General features: G+C 39.0%; 1 protein-coding gene across 1 annotated transcript in view; it reads left to right on the forward strand.

The window, feature by feature from the left end:
- Positions 1 to 3,795: 3,795 nt before the first annotated feature.
- LOC106059081 (uncharacterized) overlaps positions 3,796 to 12,988 on the forward strand; it is a 32,549-nt gene continuing 23,356 nt past the window's right edge. The window contains exons 1-3 of the mRNA XM_056030427.1: positions 3,796 to 3,984; positions 6,521 to 6,679; positions 7,668 to 7,761. Coding sequence (XP_055886402.1) covers positions 6,548 to 6,679; positions 7,668 to 7,761 — 226 coding nt within the window. The 5' untranslated portion in view covers positions 3,796 to 3,984; positions 6,521 to 6,547. The remainder of the gene's footprint in view (positions 3,985 to 6,520; positions 6,680 to 7,667; positions 7,762 to 12,988) is intronic.

Below are 12,988 nucleotides of genomic sequence, written 5' to 3' on the forward strand. Positions count from 1 at the left end.
GTCACGTTCGCATACATCAGAATACGTTCTAAAAAAGCGATCTGAGACACTCCTGCCTATTATTAGATCACCATTCAGAATGTCTTGTGGGAGTCGACCTTGTGGCATTCTTTGAACATGACCAAGTCAGCCAAGGCGTCTGCTGCTGATTACAGCTCTTCATAGCACTTCCTTACTGGCTATTTTATCTTGCCACCATGTTTAAAAAAATCCGCCAGAAACATCGGATGTGAAAGATACTACGTTTTTTGCTTACCTGCCATGAGTAGGTTGCCCAAATTTTACTACTGCATTGCAAAGTGCTCTTCGCACATGCCAAGTAGACTAGGGTTTGGTATTGGTTGTCAGCAAGGTATTGTCCCAAACTATTTTCTACAGCCGTGATATTGTGTCCATTGCATTAGCTATTATGTTGCTGATGTCTATAACTAGTAGCTCATCGTTGAAGCTGATTTAGCTAAGAAAAACAGAAGTGGGCATCAATTTCTAGTGGTTGATCATTAATGGTAAATAGAGGTGCCGTGATTATGTTTTGAACTATAATTTTAGCTTTGACTGATATTTAAACCAAAGTGCTCTTCCCACATGCCAAGTAGACTTGTTGATGTCCAAGAGCTTAGCCGAAGGCTCTTCGAGCTCTAAGTTTGAAAAAAAACCTGTTTGGACGCCAAACAGTAAAAAAAAAAAACCTGTGAGAACACAGTTCTGTTTGAGAGAGACCCGAGTCAATGCCTATATAAAACATTGCTGTTTCCAATGCCTTTGGCCCCCGACGCATGCTTGGCTGCACATGGCCGAAGGCCGAGGGCACCGGGAGCCTCCGCCATTTTCCTTCGTTGTACCAAGCTAGCTGTGCGAGACCCGCCATTTATGTAACGGTCCCTTTGAGGAACAGCGCATAGATGTGGGGCGTGTTTGTGGGGACTTTTTTACAACCCCGCCCGTACAATAGGTTGACTCTCGGGAGTCTTGTGTTGCTACCCATTTAGCCTAACCACTTCCTCTATTGGTCGTTTCTACGCGAGCGCCACGATGAGGCAGGGCAACGTGCTCGCGCCAAGTAGATACTGTTCCAAACTCTTTTCTACAACCGCGGCATTGTGTCCATTGCATTAGTTATTATGTTGTTGATGTCTATATCCAGTAGCACATCGCTGGAGCTGATTTAACCAAGAAAAACAGAAGTGGGCATCAATTTCTAGTGGTTGACCATTAATGGTCACTTGAGGTGGAGTGATTATGTTTTGAATTAGTATTTTGGTCTAGCTTTGACTGATATTTAAACCAAACTTTCTGGCATGCCGCAGATAGTTTGTCAACCAGGGTCTGAAGATAAAATTCTGCAGCAATAGCTGCAACATCAGCGTAGAGGAGTTCCCTGACTCATACCTTTCTAACTTTGGTTTTCGGCCTCAATCTGGATATCCAGATCTACAACTTATTTGAGATAATGAAGGGGAGGAGATGATATTGAGTAAGGTTTTAGGGAAATTTTATTCCGATGGTTTCCCCATGAGAAGCGTTACATATGAAAGATATAGTGTTTTTTTTACAGCTATCCCATGGGTGGGAGAAAACTATAACTTTCTGAGTGTGCTGATGAACAAGTAAAAAAAAACAACCTGAATTTAGTGATTTGCTTGCAAATGAGTTAAAAGTTGATTATGTGTTTCAACGGAAGCGAGGACGCAAGAAATTAAATTACACTTACTTTTTTTTTTCATTTCTGTATATAATCTGGAGAGGAAAATCCAATCTTAATACTCTGCATAGATCTAGATCTAATTTAATTATTAGTCATATTACGTTAGTTATCTTCGCTTACATTATATGTAAGTTTTGTATTAACAACTGGTGGCTGCTCTTGTTTAAATATTAATTAGTTAAACTAATGAGAAATGAGAGTGGCTTTCTCTACGGATATTGCACTTAACGGTGATTTATTTAAATACATTTATAGGTTATTTTTCAGACCTTGCTATAAGAGCAGATGATATAAAGGTCATGTGTCTCTTTGGTCAACGGTTAACGATCAGAGTGTCATGTTGCCAGCACAACGACAACTCTCCTTTACTTTCCGTAAATACATTCAGGTACCCATTAGAGTTAATTGGATTCAATAAAATAATAATGGGACTATACCGAAGGAACAGCAAATAGAAGCATCACTACCTGAAGTGGAAATAAAAACATGTACCTGAAGTTGAAAAACAGGTATTCTCTATGACTTTGTAAAAAAAACAACTCGAAGTTACTGTTCCATAATTCAGCTTTTAATTAAATAGGACCGTCAGGCAGTCAAGTCTTATTATCTGGCCGATGTTAGAAGGTTACTTTGCTGCTAACTTACCAAAACCCTAAGTCCTGCATTAGTTCGATACTTGTTGTGATAAGATTGAAATATTTGCACGGTCTTTGGTTTAAGCATGTTGTCAGCCAGCACTAGCACAACGGACGTCATTATTTGTAGATGACCTCTGAACTGAACACATTTGTTTATAAGACATTAGTGCTATCAACAAAGACTTTTAGCATTTCGTGGTTTGGGTCTGATCATATATATATATATATATATATAACTAATGCCATGAGCCTACAGGGAGTTAATAGCACTACACTGTTACTATACGAAAAATTAATCGAAAAGGGTTAAAGGGCGAAATACAATGTAGATTGAATTGAGAAGCCGAAGAAAAGTCATGGAGTGTACGAAGGACTTTTTGTTTTGGGCTGGGCGGAGGGGGGGGGGCGGATATTTGAACGTGTTACTAGCATTATCCGGCCCTAAAATATGAGTGGTGCGTGTAGGTGTAGTGGGAGCTTTATGAAACGGGTCTCTCCAAATCAAGTCAAAAGTCTATGTTGAAGAAATTTCGATGCATGGCCCGTTTATTACAATTCAAAAAAAAAAAAAAAAAGAAGAGCCAGGGTGTTCGGCCATAATAAACAATATAAAGCCAGAGAACAAATTAACGGGCGCAGCCGCTGTGTATTGCTAGTTTTAATCTATATGACCCGCAACGAAATGACAACATAGTCCCACACATCTTTAATAATATGAACCACAGGATACTTTAACAAGCAAAATATTTTTTTAAATCCTTTTTTTTTTAAAAGTTATCTAAGGGGAAGGAACTCCGCACATTCAGCAATGCCTCTCGATAATGTATTAGTTATTTCCCTTATTCACTATTAACCAAAATAGGTAGTTACCAATGTATGGCCTTCTTCAGTCGCGAAGAGACTATGGATCATGTAACTGAAATGAAATGAAAGTTTGGCATTAGCCATGGTCGGAACGATGTTGCCCATACAGTAGTAACGGCAAGTGTCGATATAGTTTTAACTTGATCCGAGAAAGGAGTGTGGGTGAAATAGCATGTAGTATTGTCTAAGGAGATCAAACTCTACATATTTGTAAATACTCAAGGATTAATTTCTCTTGTTGGTATCAAACAAAATAATTAGTAATACGTTGAATTATTTTTTAATGGGTTCATGTCTTGTGTTAGTTTAACTTAATCTGAGAATGAGTGTTGGAGATATCATATCTTATATAATACAGACGTTACTTCAAAAAAGAAGATAATCACGTCCTACGCGTCATGCATTTAGTCATGCATATCAACCAATGACCTTAATTCTGCCAAGTCAACGTGTATAACGTATAACGTGTACATACTTTTTATCGGAGAGTTAGAAAAGATGAAAGTCTCGATTAGTCAAATGAATCATTGAAAAAAGTATTGCATTGTTTTTAGGGACGCTTGTAAGTGCGTAAATTTGCTGCAAATATTAGACTTTTACTAAATTAAAGCACTTTTACTGTTGTTGTTTTTTCTTGTCAAAATAAATACTACACAGGAAACATTCAGAGTGGTGCATCATAGGTGCAACCTTTTTACAAAAATCGCCATTTGTTTAAAAATTGACATTTTTATACCAAGTTTTCTACTGCACAGTCGTCATTTGCATTGTTTTAGGGTAAGTCTATTTGAAGTAATGTTTTGTAATCCTAGATTTAGAAGTAGATCTCGCTCTGGATCTAGATCTTTTTGTTTTGTAAAATGTTTTACATGTTTTCGGATGATTCTTCAGAGTTGAAGATAGTTTACTTCCTAGTCCAAACCTCCCGCAGAACAACGGGGGATGGGAGCGGGCAGGGTTTGAACCCTCGACCGTCGATAAATCCGAACGACAGTCCAGCGCGCAAACCGCACGACCAGGCAGCCATTTTTAATCGCTAGGTTTGTAGGTCATAAAAGGATGAAGCCTACTAATAGCACTGACTACGAATGTTGGCTTTTACATTTTTTTTTTTTGAAAATGTGTTAGATTTAATTAGCATTACACTGTAGTCTGTAAAAGATTTTCTAGCATGACGCTCATATAGACCCTTATTTATGAGATTATTAAACCTTTAACAATTTTATGCGTGCCATAGTGGCATTCATGAGGCCCTTTAGGCCCATTTGAGTACCGGCCCACCGGGCATTTGCCCAAATACCCATATAGCCAGTCCGCCCCTGGTTTCTATGCTGCTTTTTTTTTTTCAATAGAATGCCCTTCACTGTCAAATATGGGATTTTTTATTCTGACATTGTGAGTATTTATTCCTGGGCTCGTGCGAAACAATACGTTTTAGCTCAGCCCTTTTGGCAGTAGTTGACATGGAGCTGGACATTTTGGCGCTTAAGGTTTTAGTAATTATGAGATGTGTAATATCTTTGTGTGGGGAAACTTATTTCAGTAGTCTATTCATAAGCTGGGGCAGTGTGTATAGATCAAGAGGCCCAGTGTTTAGCCAGTGTGTATAGATCTAGAGGCCCAGTGTTTAGCCAGTGTGTATAGATCTAGAGGCCCAGTGTTTAGCCAGTGTGTATAGATCTAGAGGCCCAGTGTTTAGCCAGTGTTTATAGATCTAGAGGCCCAGTGTTTAGCCAGTGTGTATAGATCTAGAGGCCCAGTGTTTAGCCAGTGTGTATAGATCTAGAGGCCCAGTGTTTAGCCAGTGTGTATAGATCTAGAGGCCCAGTGTTTAGCCAGTGTGTATAGATCTAGAGGCCCAGTGTTTAGCCAGTTTGTATAGATCTAGAGGCCCAGTGTTTAGCCAGTGTGTATAGATCTAGAGGCCCAGTGTTTAGCCAGTGTGTATAGATCTAGAGGCCCAGTGTTTAGCCAGTGTGTATAAATCTAGAGGCCCAGTGTTTAGCCAGTGTTTATAGATCTAGAGGCCCAATGTTTAGCCAGTGTGTATAGATCTAGAGGCCCAGTGTTTAGCCAGTGTGTATAGATCTAGAGGCCCAGTGTTTAGCCAGTGTGTATAAATCTAGAGGCCCAGTGTTTAGCCAGTGTGTATAGATCTAGAGGCCCAGTGTTTAGCCAGTGTGTATAGATCTAGAGACCCAGTGTTTAGCCAGTGTGTATAGATCTAGAGGCCCAATGTTTAGCCAGTGTGTATAGATCTAGAGGCCCAGTGTTTAGCCACAGTGTATAGATCTAGAGGCCCAATGTTAAGCCAGTGTGTAAGATCTAGAGATGCCTTCTTCCAGTTACAGAGTCGGGCATGGATTTTTCCATGATCTAGTGATCGTACTATGAATTGAGTCATACGCCTTTTAGACTTCTGACTGGGGTGCTAACCATGGTGTAGCCTGCCGAATACAAAATCATGAGCTGTATTTGAAAACATTATGGCCTACCTTCGCAAACAATTCACAAGCTTGAAAACAAAGATCCTCAATACAGTCGTTGATCCTACTGCGACAAGGAATGCTAAACATGAAAGTAATCCATAAATATACAGAGGAGGCTTAGCGTTGCTTAGCAATGATTGTTATAAGGAGTTCAAGTAAAGATTTTTTAAATATTTAGATCAGGTTTAGAGAAAACCTATACAGTAAAGTTCCCCTTTCAGACCATGTGGTCTATAGTGTAGATGATGTTAAGGTCATCTATTTCTGTGACCTACTTATTAGAGCTGGGTGGACTCAGTGGCACCCGACGATCCCGAAATTAAAAATCCCAGTCTTCACTAAGATTTGAACCACGGGCCGTTCAATCACCGCCCCCTCAGAGAAAACCTATGCGAACGGATATTCGCACCTTTAGCTACGTTCTGATGAATATTGTGCGAGGTTCACGGGGCATGTACGTAGATATGTAACAACAGCTGCAACATGAGGCCAAAACGAATACAACGAAAACAGGACCGCTGGGTCAAAGTTGACATCACCAAGGTGAAACAAAAGCGGGCCAAAGTTGACAGCACCAAGGTGTAACAAAAGCGGGTCAAAGTTGACAGCACTAAGGTGTAACAAAAGCGCAGCTATTAAAAAAAATGAATACAGCTATAACATGTGACCGAAAAAAAAAACGAAAACAGGACCGCCGGGTCAAAGGTGACAGCACAAGGTGAAACAAAAGTTGGTCAAAGTCGACAGCACCTTATACAATAATCTGTTGTTTTTTGTTGTTGTTGATAACCTGTTAGAGAACTAATCTTTTATTTCTCTTTAAGCCGAGGGTCATCTACAATTGGCGAATCATGACCACATTATTGTGGATGTTTATTACCGTTGTGCTAGTGCAGGCTGACAACAAGCTTGAACCAAAGATCGTTGAAATATTTCAATCTTATCACAACAAGTATCGAACTAATGCAGGACTAGGAGTTTTGGTAAGTTAGCGTATAACTATAATGCACAAAATAAGCAATAACCTCCTAGCAAGTGTGATGTATTTGTTTATTTTAAACATTAATCCCTCTTCATTTGGACGTGTAACAATTTTAAGACTACTAGGAAAAGCTTGAAGCTATTAATATATTAACATTGCCTGTTGATTTCACTTTTCATATATCAATTATCATCATTCTGATGGCCTAAATTGTGCCGATGTGCCAAAACTAAAAACTCAAACTCTGATTTAAAAAAATCATCTGTCTAACAATCTTTGGATTAGGTGGCTACCTGTCTTAATAGAAAATGACCTCCAGCAATGTTTGAAGCCTTTTTTTCGACTGGAGATTACTGAATTGAGAACCTCCATGAAAGTTTGGCACCATGTTATTTGTCCTTTTCTCCTTTCAGGCTCTATGTTAATTCCTGTAACTGTTAAGTTAAACCAATCAAGGGTTCGGTTTAGCCATGTTCGAACTTTTGCGGATCTTCGCGTCCAGTAGTAGTGACCTACATATTTTCTAGTGTCTATGATTGAAGTACGTGTCACCAACTGACAGGCTGTTGATTGTACTTAAAGAAAAAAGCCGCCTACAATTATCATTGTTCTTCTATGCTATGGCTAGTCCCAAAACCAGATGAGAAAAAGGGTTAATTGTGGGGTTAGTGAACCCACCATGTGAAGCTGCAGCAGAAACGGCAAATATCGAACATAGAGATAATCTAACATTCGGCGAGGGTGGCCATATCCCGATTGCGGCCAACTTCTCAAAGACCATCATTACCTCGAGATGGCTTTGACATAGTTTTTCATTAATAGTCAACTTCTCAAGGACCATCATTACCTCGAGATGGCTTTGACATAGTCTATCATTAATAGTCACTTCTACAAGAACATCATTGTTTAGAGATGGCTTGAACTTTTCGTACGTCCCTTGACAGCGTGCCACTTTGTTAATAATTGACAATTTACGTTTTGTTCTTTAGACCTGGAGTGATGACTTAGAAGCACAGGCCTGGAAGCAAGTTTTGGATTGCGATGATAAGTTTGTTGACGCGAGAAACTCTTTCCATGGTGGAGGTTTGTGAAAGAAAAAAAATTCATTTTTTAAATAAGAAATATACCAGAATTCAACTCAAAAGTTTTAAAGCCAATGTAACTCAGAGTTTAGACCAGTGTTTTTCAAAGTGTGGGGAGCGCCCTTTAATTAAGGTAGCGTTAAGTACTTACACGGGGGGGCACAATGTCGGTCTTCTATTTTGAGGACAAATAAAATATGTTGTATATGCATTTTTGTAAAACTATACATACATATCGAGCTAGACGCTATAACAAACATTTAATAAATTAAATTAATGGAACCAACCAGTTAGACACTGTTTTTGCAAGAGGCGTTAGAAACAAGAGAGATTTTTTGTTAAACCATTTAAAAACACATTTCAGTACATGTTCACAAATGCTATTTCTAAAACCTACACGTCTTTCTAAGTTGACTTCTTTATTGGACATGCGCTCTTCTAATTAGGTAAAATAGGGGACTTGGCGCCTGGTCTGGATATGAGGCAATCTTAGAACGCCTTCCCACTCCCTTGCTAGCCTGAAAAAAGATGTATTAGTAACAAGGACATACCTCTATATATTTTAGTACCTCAACATACAATATAAATGCATTTCTCAAATAGTAAAGATCTTTTTCTTGTAATTTAATGGACAGTAGCAATGTTGTGAATAGTGTATCTGGAAACGTTAAATAGATCAAATAAAAGTAGAATTGATGATTATATGTATACATCCGTGCATATAATGCAATCTCCAGCTCAGAATACTTCAAAACGCCGAACCCCTCTGCTGTAGCTGACACTGTTCCCCCAGACCTCCTAGCATGTTCAAGTGAAAGAGATATCAATGTAGCTGACACTGTTCCCCTAGACCTCCTAGCATGTTCAAGTGAAAGAGATATCAATGTAGCTGACACTGTTCCCCCAGACCTCCTAGCATGTTCAAGTGAAAGAGATATCAATGGAGCTGACACTGTTCCCCCAGACCTCCTAGCATGTTCAAGTGAAAGAAATATCAATGTAGCTGACACTGTTCCCCCAGACCTCCTAGCATGTTCAAGTGAAAGAGATATCAATGGAGCTGACACTGTTCCCCCAGACCTCCTAGCATGTTCAAGTGAAAGAGATATCATGTAGCTGACACTGTTCCCCTAGACCTCCTAGCATGTTCAAGTGAAAGAGATATCAATGTAGCTGACACTGTTCCCCCAGACCTCCTAGCATGTTCAAGTGAAAGAGATATCAATGGAGCTGACACTGTTCCCCCAGACCTCCTAGCATGTTCAAGTGAAAGAGATATCAATGGAATGCCCGAGTATGAGCAACCGCTGAACGTTTTGTATTAGGAGAAAGTAACGATAGAGGCAGGAGGCTCTTCAAGTCTGCCAGTAGCTATATAGGCTACCAACTGTGTCTTATCGATAGAGGCAGGAGGCTCTTCACGTCTGCCAGTAGCTCTATACCAACTATGTCTTAACGATAGAGGCAGGAGGCTCTTCAAGTTTGCCAGTAGCTATATACCAACTGTGTCTTAACGATAGAGGCAGGAGGCTCTTCGAGTTTGACAGTAGCTATATACCAACTGTGTCTTAACGATAGAGGCAGGAGGCTCTTCAAGTCTGCCAGTAGCTATATACCAACTGTGTCTTAACGATAGAGGCAGGAGGCTCTTCAAGTTTGCCAGTAGCTATATACCAACTGTGTCTAGCACTCTAGTCCCGCACACGCCATCAAATTAACTAAATGGCATGCCACAGATAATAAAATGCAAAGCCAGATTGATCATACCAGTTTCCTCTGAAGTTCAAATCTAGCATCAACAAAGCAAAAGCAAGCACTTTACCTTGAGCTTACATAGGCAGTGACCATGACCTGGTTTTGTTGAATTTTGAAATTTAAATTTAAAAAAGAATGGCAAGCAAACGACTCCACGCAATAAAATACGACAGTGAAACATTGAAAGATTCCAACATTGTTGAATTGTTTGACGCCTCCGTGGGAGAGACAAGCGCAGCTCTCCACACATTGACTCACGGAAATTATCAAAACTGTATTACACGAGTCAGCCTTGGAGGTTCTAGGGAACAAGCGGAGAAACATCAAGCTATAGGTCACATAAATGACTTCCTTGATTTATATAGTAAACGTTCAGCTGTCTCAATGATCTAGGGTTCATACACTGCCAAATTGTAACAACATTTACGATGTCTCGATGTGTTGTTATGCCGAAGATTTTACTTGAATTCAATAGTTGAAAAAATGACGATCTAGAATCACAATGAAAGGTTCTTTGATAAAACAAAACTCTGGAACTTTATTTAAATACAACGTAAGTACAGCTTATGTACAAGTTACAGATCAACAATGCTTCATAATATTACAAAGGCTTTAAAACAGAGCTCTTAGAAACGTGACTGTCTACAAGGACATTATTTTATCGACTCCCACTTTTTACTCTCGCCAATTCTCTGGCGCTAACTCTTTTTAAAAATGTCTTTGTTTAATTTCAAATCGACCAATAGATTTCAAACATCATAATCACGTCTTGGGAAAAAACCTGAGGTGCTGACAAGGGTCTAAATTTGTGGGGTAATTCCTGAGGCTCAGTAAGGGTTTATATTTCTTTTAAATGTAAAATGTACAAATAATTCTATAATGTTATCTGTGACATATTACCCCCCCCCTCCATTTAGCATTTGTATGGTAATAGAAATGCTCATATGTATTAAAAATATTTGAATATACACAAAATACCATACATGAAATTATAGAAAAATGATTGAGGTAACATATGACAATGCTTTGAAAAATAAAGTCCACTTGGAGATAACAATAAAAATAATAAATGCAGTGTCATGTATATGAGAATAAAATTATTGATGACTTGGAACACCTGTTTCACTATTCAAATGAGACAATGCTTGTCATGAACAATATCAAAAGTTGTACAAAGCATAATACTTGAATAAATTAAATCTTGAATTGAATAAGTTATGAAGCTTCGTGATGAAATTAAAATATGACAATACAAAACTGATATACTACAGCTGTGGAAGAAAAATATATATACAATTATGTTAAGAATTAAATACATCTGGAAAGTGTGTCAGCGAAGACATTCTCACGTCCAGGAATTGTCTTGACCTCAAATTGGTAGTCTGTGAGTTGTAGACTCCAACGAGTTAAACGACTGTTCGCTAACTTCTTTGAGTTTAGAAATGCTAGTGGTGCATGATCAGTTAGGAGTGTGAAATGGGCACCTAGTAGATATCTGAAGAACTTGGCTATGGCCCATACAATGGCTAGACATTCCCGTTCGATGGTTGAGTACCTGGTTTCAGCTGGTGACAACTTCCTGCTGATGAAAAATACTGGGTGCAAAGTCTCTTGGCATTTCTGTGAAGTGTCTTGGTAATTCTGCATTAGGCATGCTCCTATGGCTGAAGATGAAGCATCTGTGGCGAGGTAAAATTGCTTCTCTGGATTTGGAAGTTTGAGAATAGTGTCTCTTGAAAATTCAGTTTTAATGTTCTCAACCGTGGTATGTAACTCTGTAGACCATGGAATCTTCGTTGGTTGTCCTTTCTTAGTGAGTTCGGTCAATGGAGCTATGAGTGCTATGTAACCTGGTATGAAATGTCTGTAGAAATTACACAGACCCAAAATACTTCTCACTTGCTTTTTACTGGTGGGGACTTTGATGTCTAGTATGCGTTGAATAATGTTCTCTTGTGGTCTCAGCGAATTGTAGCTGACTTTATAACCCAGGAAGGATATTTCTGACATGGCTAGTTCTACCTTACTAGGCTTTATGGTAAAACCATGTTGTTTCAGTATGCTGAAAACTTCTTGTAGTCCTTTGATATGTTCGTTCCATGTCTTATGGAATATGCAAATGTCATCTATATATGACAATGTGTCAGAGCGATTGCCTAGTATGCTGTGAATGGCTCTATTAAAGGTGCTGCTGGCGTTGACTAGACCAAATGGCATGAAGTTGAAATGGAATAGTCCATAAGCTGTGGTGAATGCCGTAAACTGTTTGCATTCTTGTCTGACTGGTATTTGGTAATAACCTTTGGACAGGTCTATTTTGGTGAAGAACTTTGCCTCTGAAAATTTGGTCATAAGATCTTCAGGATTTGGCATAGGATATGAGTCGAGTTGGGTTATTTTATTCAACTGTCTGAAGTCGACACACATTCTTGGAGTTGTCGTTTGCTTTCGTTTGACAAGAACTATTGGTGCAGCATATGGAGAGTTGGAATGTTCAATGATTCCTTGCTCTAATAGTTGGTTAATTTCTTGTTTCAGAAAGTCTCTGTAGTGTACTGGTAATAGATGAGGTCTTGCTTTTGTAGGCTTGGAATCAGTAAGTATTATATTGTGTTCCGCAATTGACGTTTTGCCTGGAACATCTGTAAATATGTCTGAATTTTCTTTGAGAATGGTAGTCAGTTCTTTCTGCTTTTGCGGTGTCATTGAATTGAGTTTGATGTCTTGCCAAAATTCAGTTTGTTTGGTAGTTGTTTGTGGCATATTGATGTCGTCAAATTCAGACGTGTCATTTTCATTTTCTTCTGGTATGACTGCAAGACATGATATGGCTCTTTCATTTTGTTCTGGGCTTGTGGAACCTTCTGTTATTGTGTTATATTTTTGTAACATGTTGACGTGATAGATTTTCTTTTTGTTGTGTATGTCTATCTCATAATCAACATCTGTTATATTTCTGAGTATGGGGAATGGACCTTGCCATTTGATGAATAGTCTGTTGCTTTTGTCTGGTAGTAACAGACATACTTGATCTCCTGGTTCAAATTATTTCAGTGTTCTGTTTCTATTGACTCTCATTCTGGTATTGGAGTTTGCTATGGCTGTGGCTTCATTTGCTTTTTCACATGCAGATATGACTATGTTTCTGGTATCTTGCACATGTTGAAACGCTGTCTTGGTTTCTGATGAGATTGAGTTTTGGCGAATAATAGCTTCTTTGAGGATTGCCATCGGTCCTCTTGGGTTGGCGCCATAAACCATCTCGAAAGGTGAGAATCCTGTGGTTTCTTGAGGACTTTCTCTGTATGCAAACAGAGCTGCTGGTAGCAATAAGTCCCAATTCTGCGGATTGTCGTAAGCTATTTTTGAAATGCACCTCTTCAAAGTACCGTTGAATCGTTCGCAAAGCCCGTTGCTTTGGGGATGATAGGGCGTTGTGAACTTCATCTTGATGTGGTACATGTTCATGAAGT

Source organism: Biomphalaria glabrata, chromosome 5, assembly GCF_947242115.1.
Source record: "Biomphalaria glabrata chromosome 5, xgBioGlab47.1, whole genome shotgun sequence".
Lineage (NCBI taxonomy): Eukaryota > Metazoa > Mollusca > Gastropoda > Planorbidae > Biomphalaria > Biomphalaria glabrata.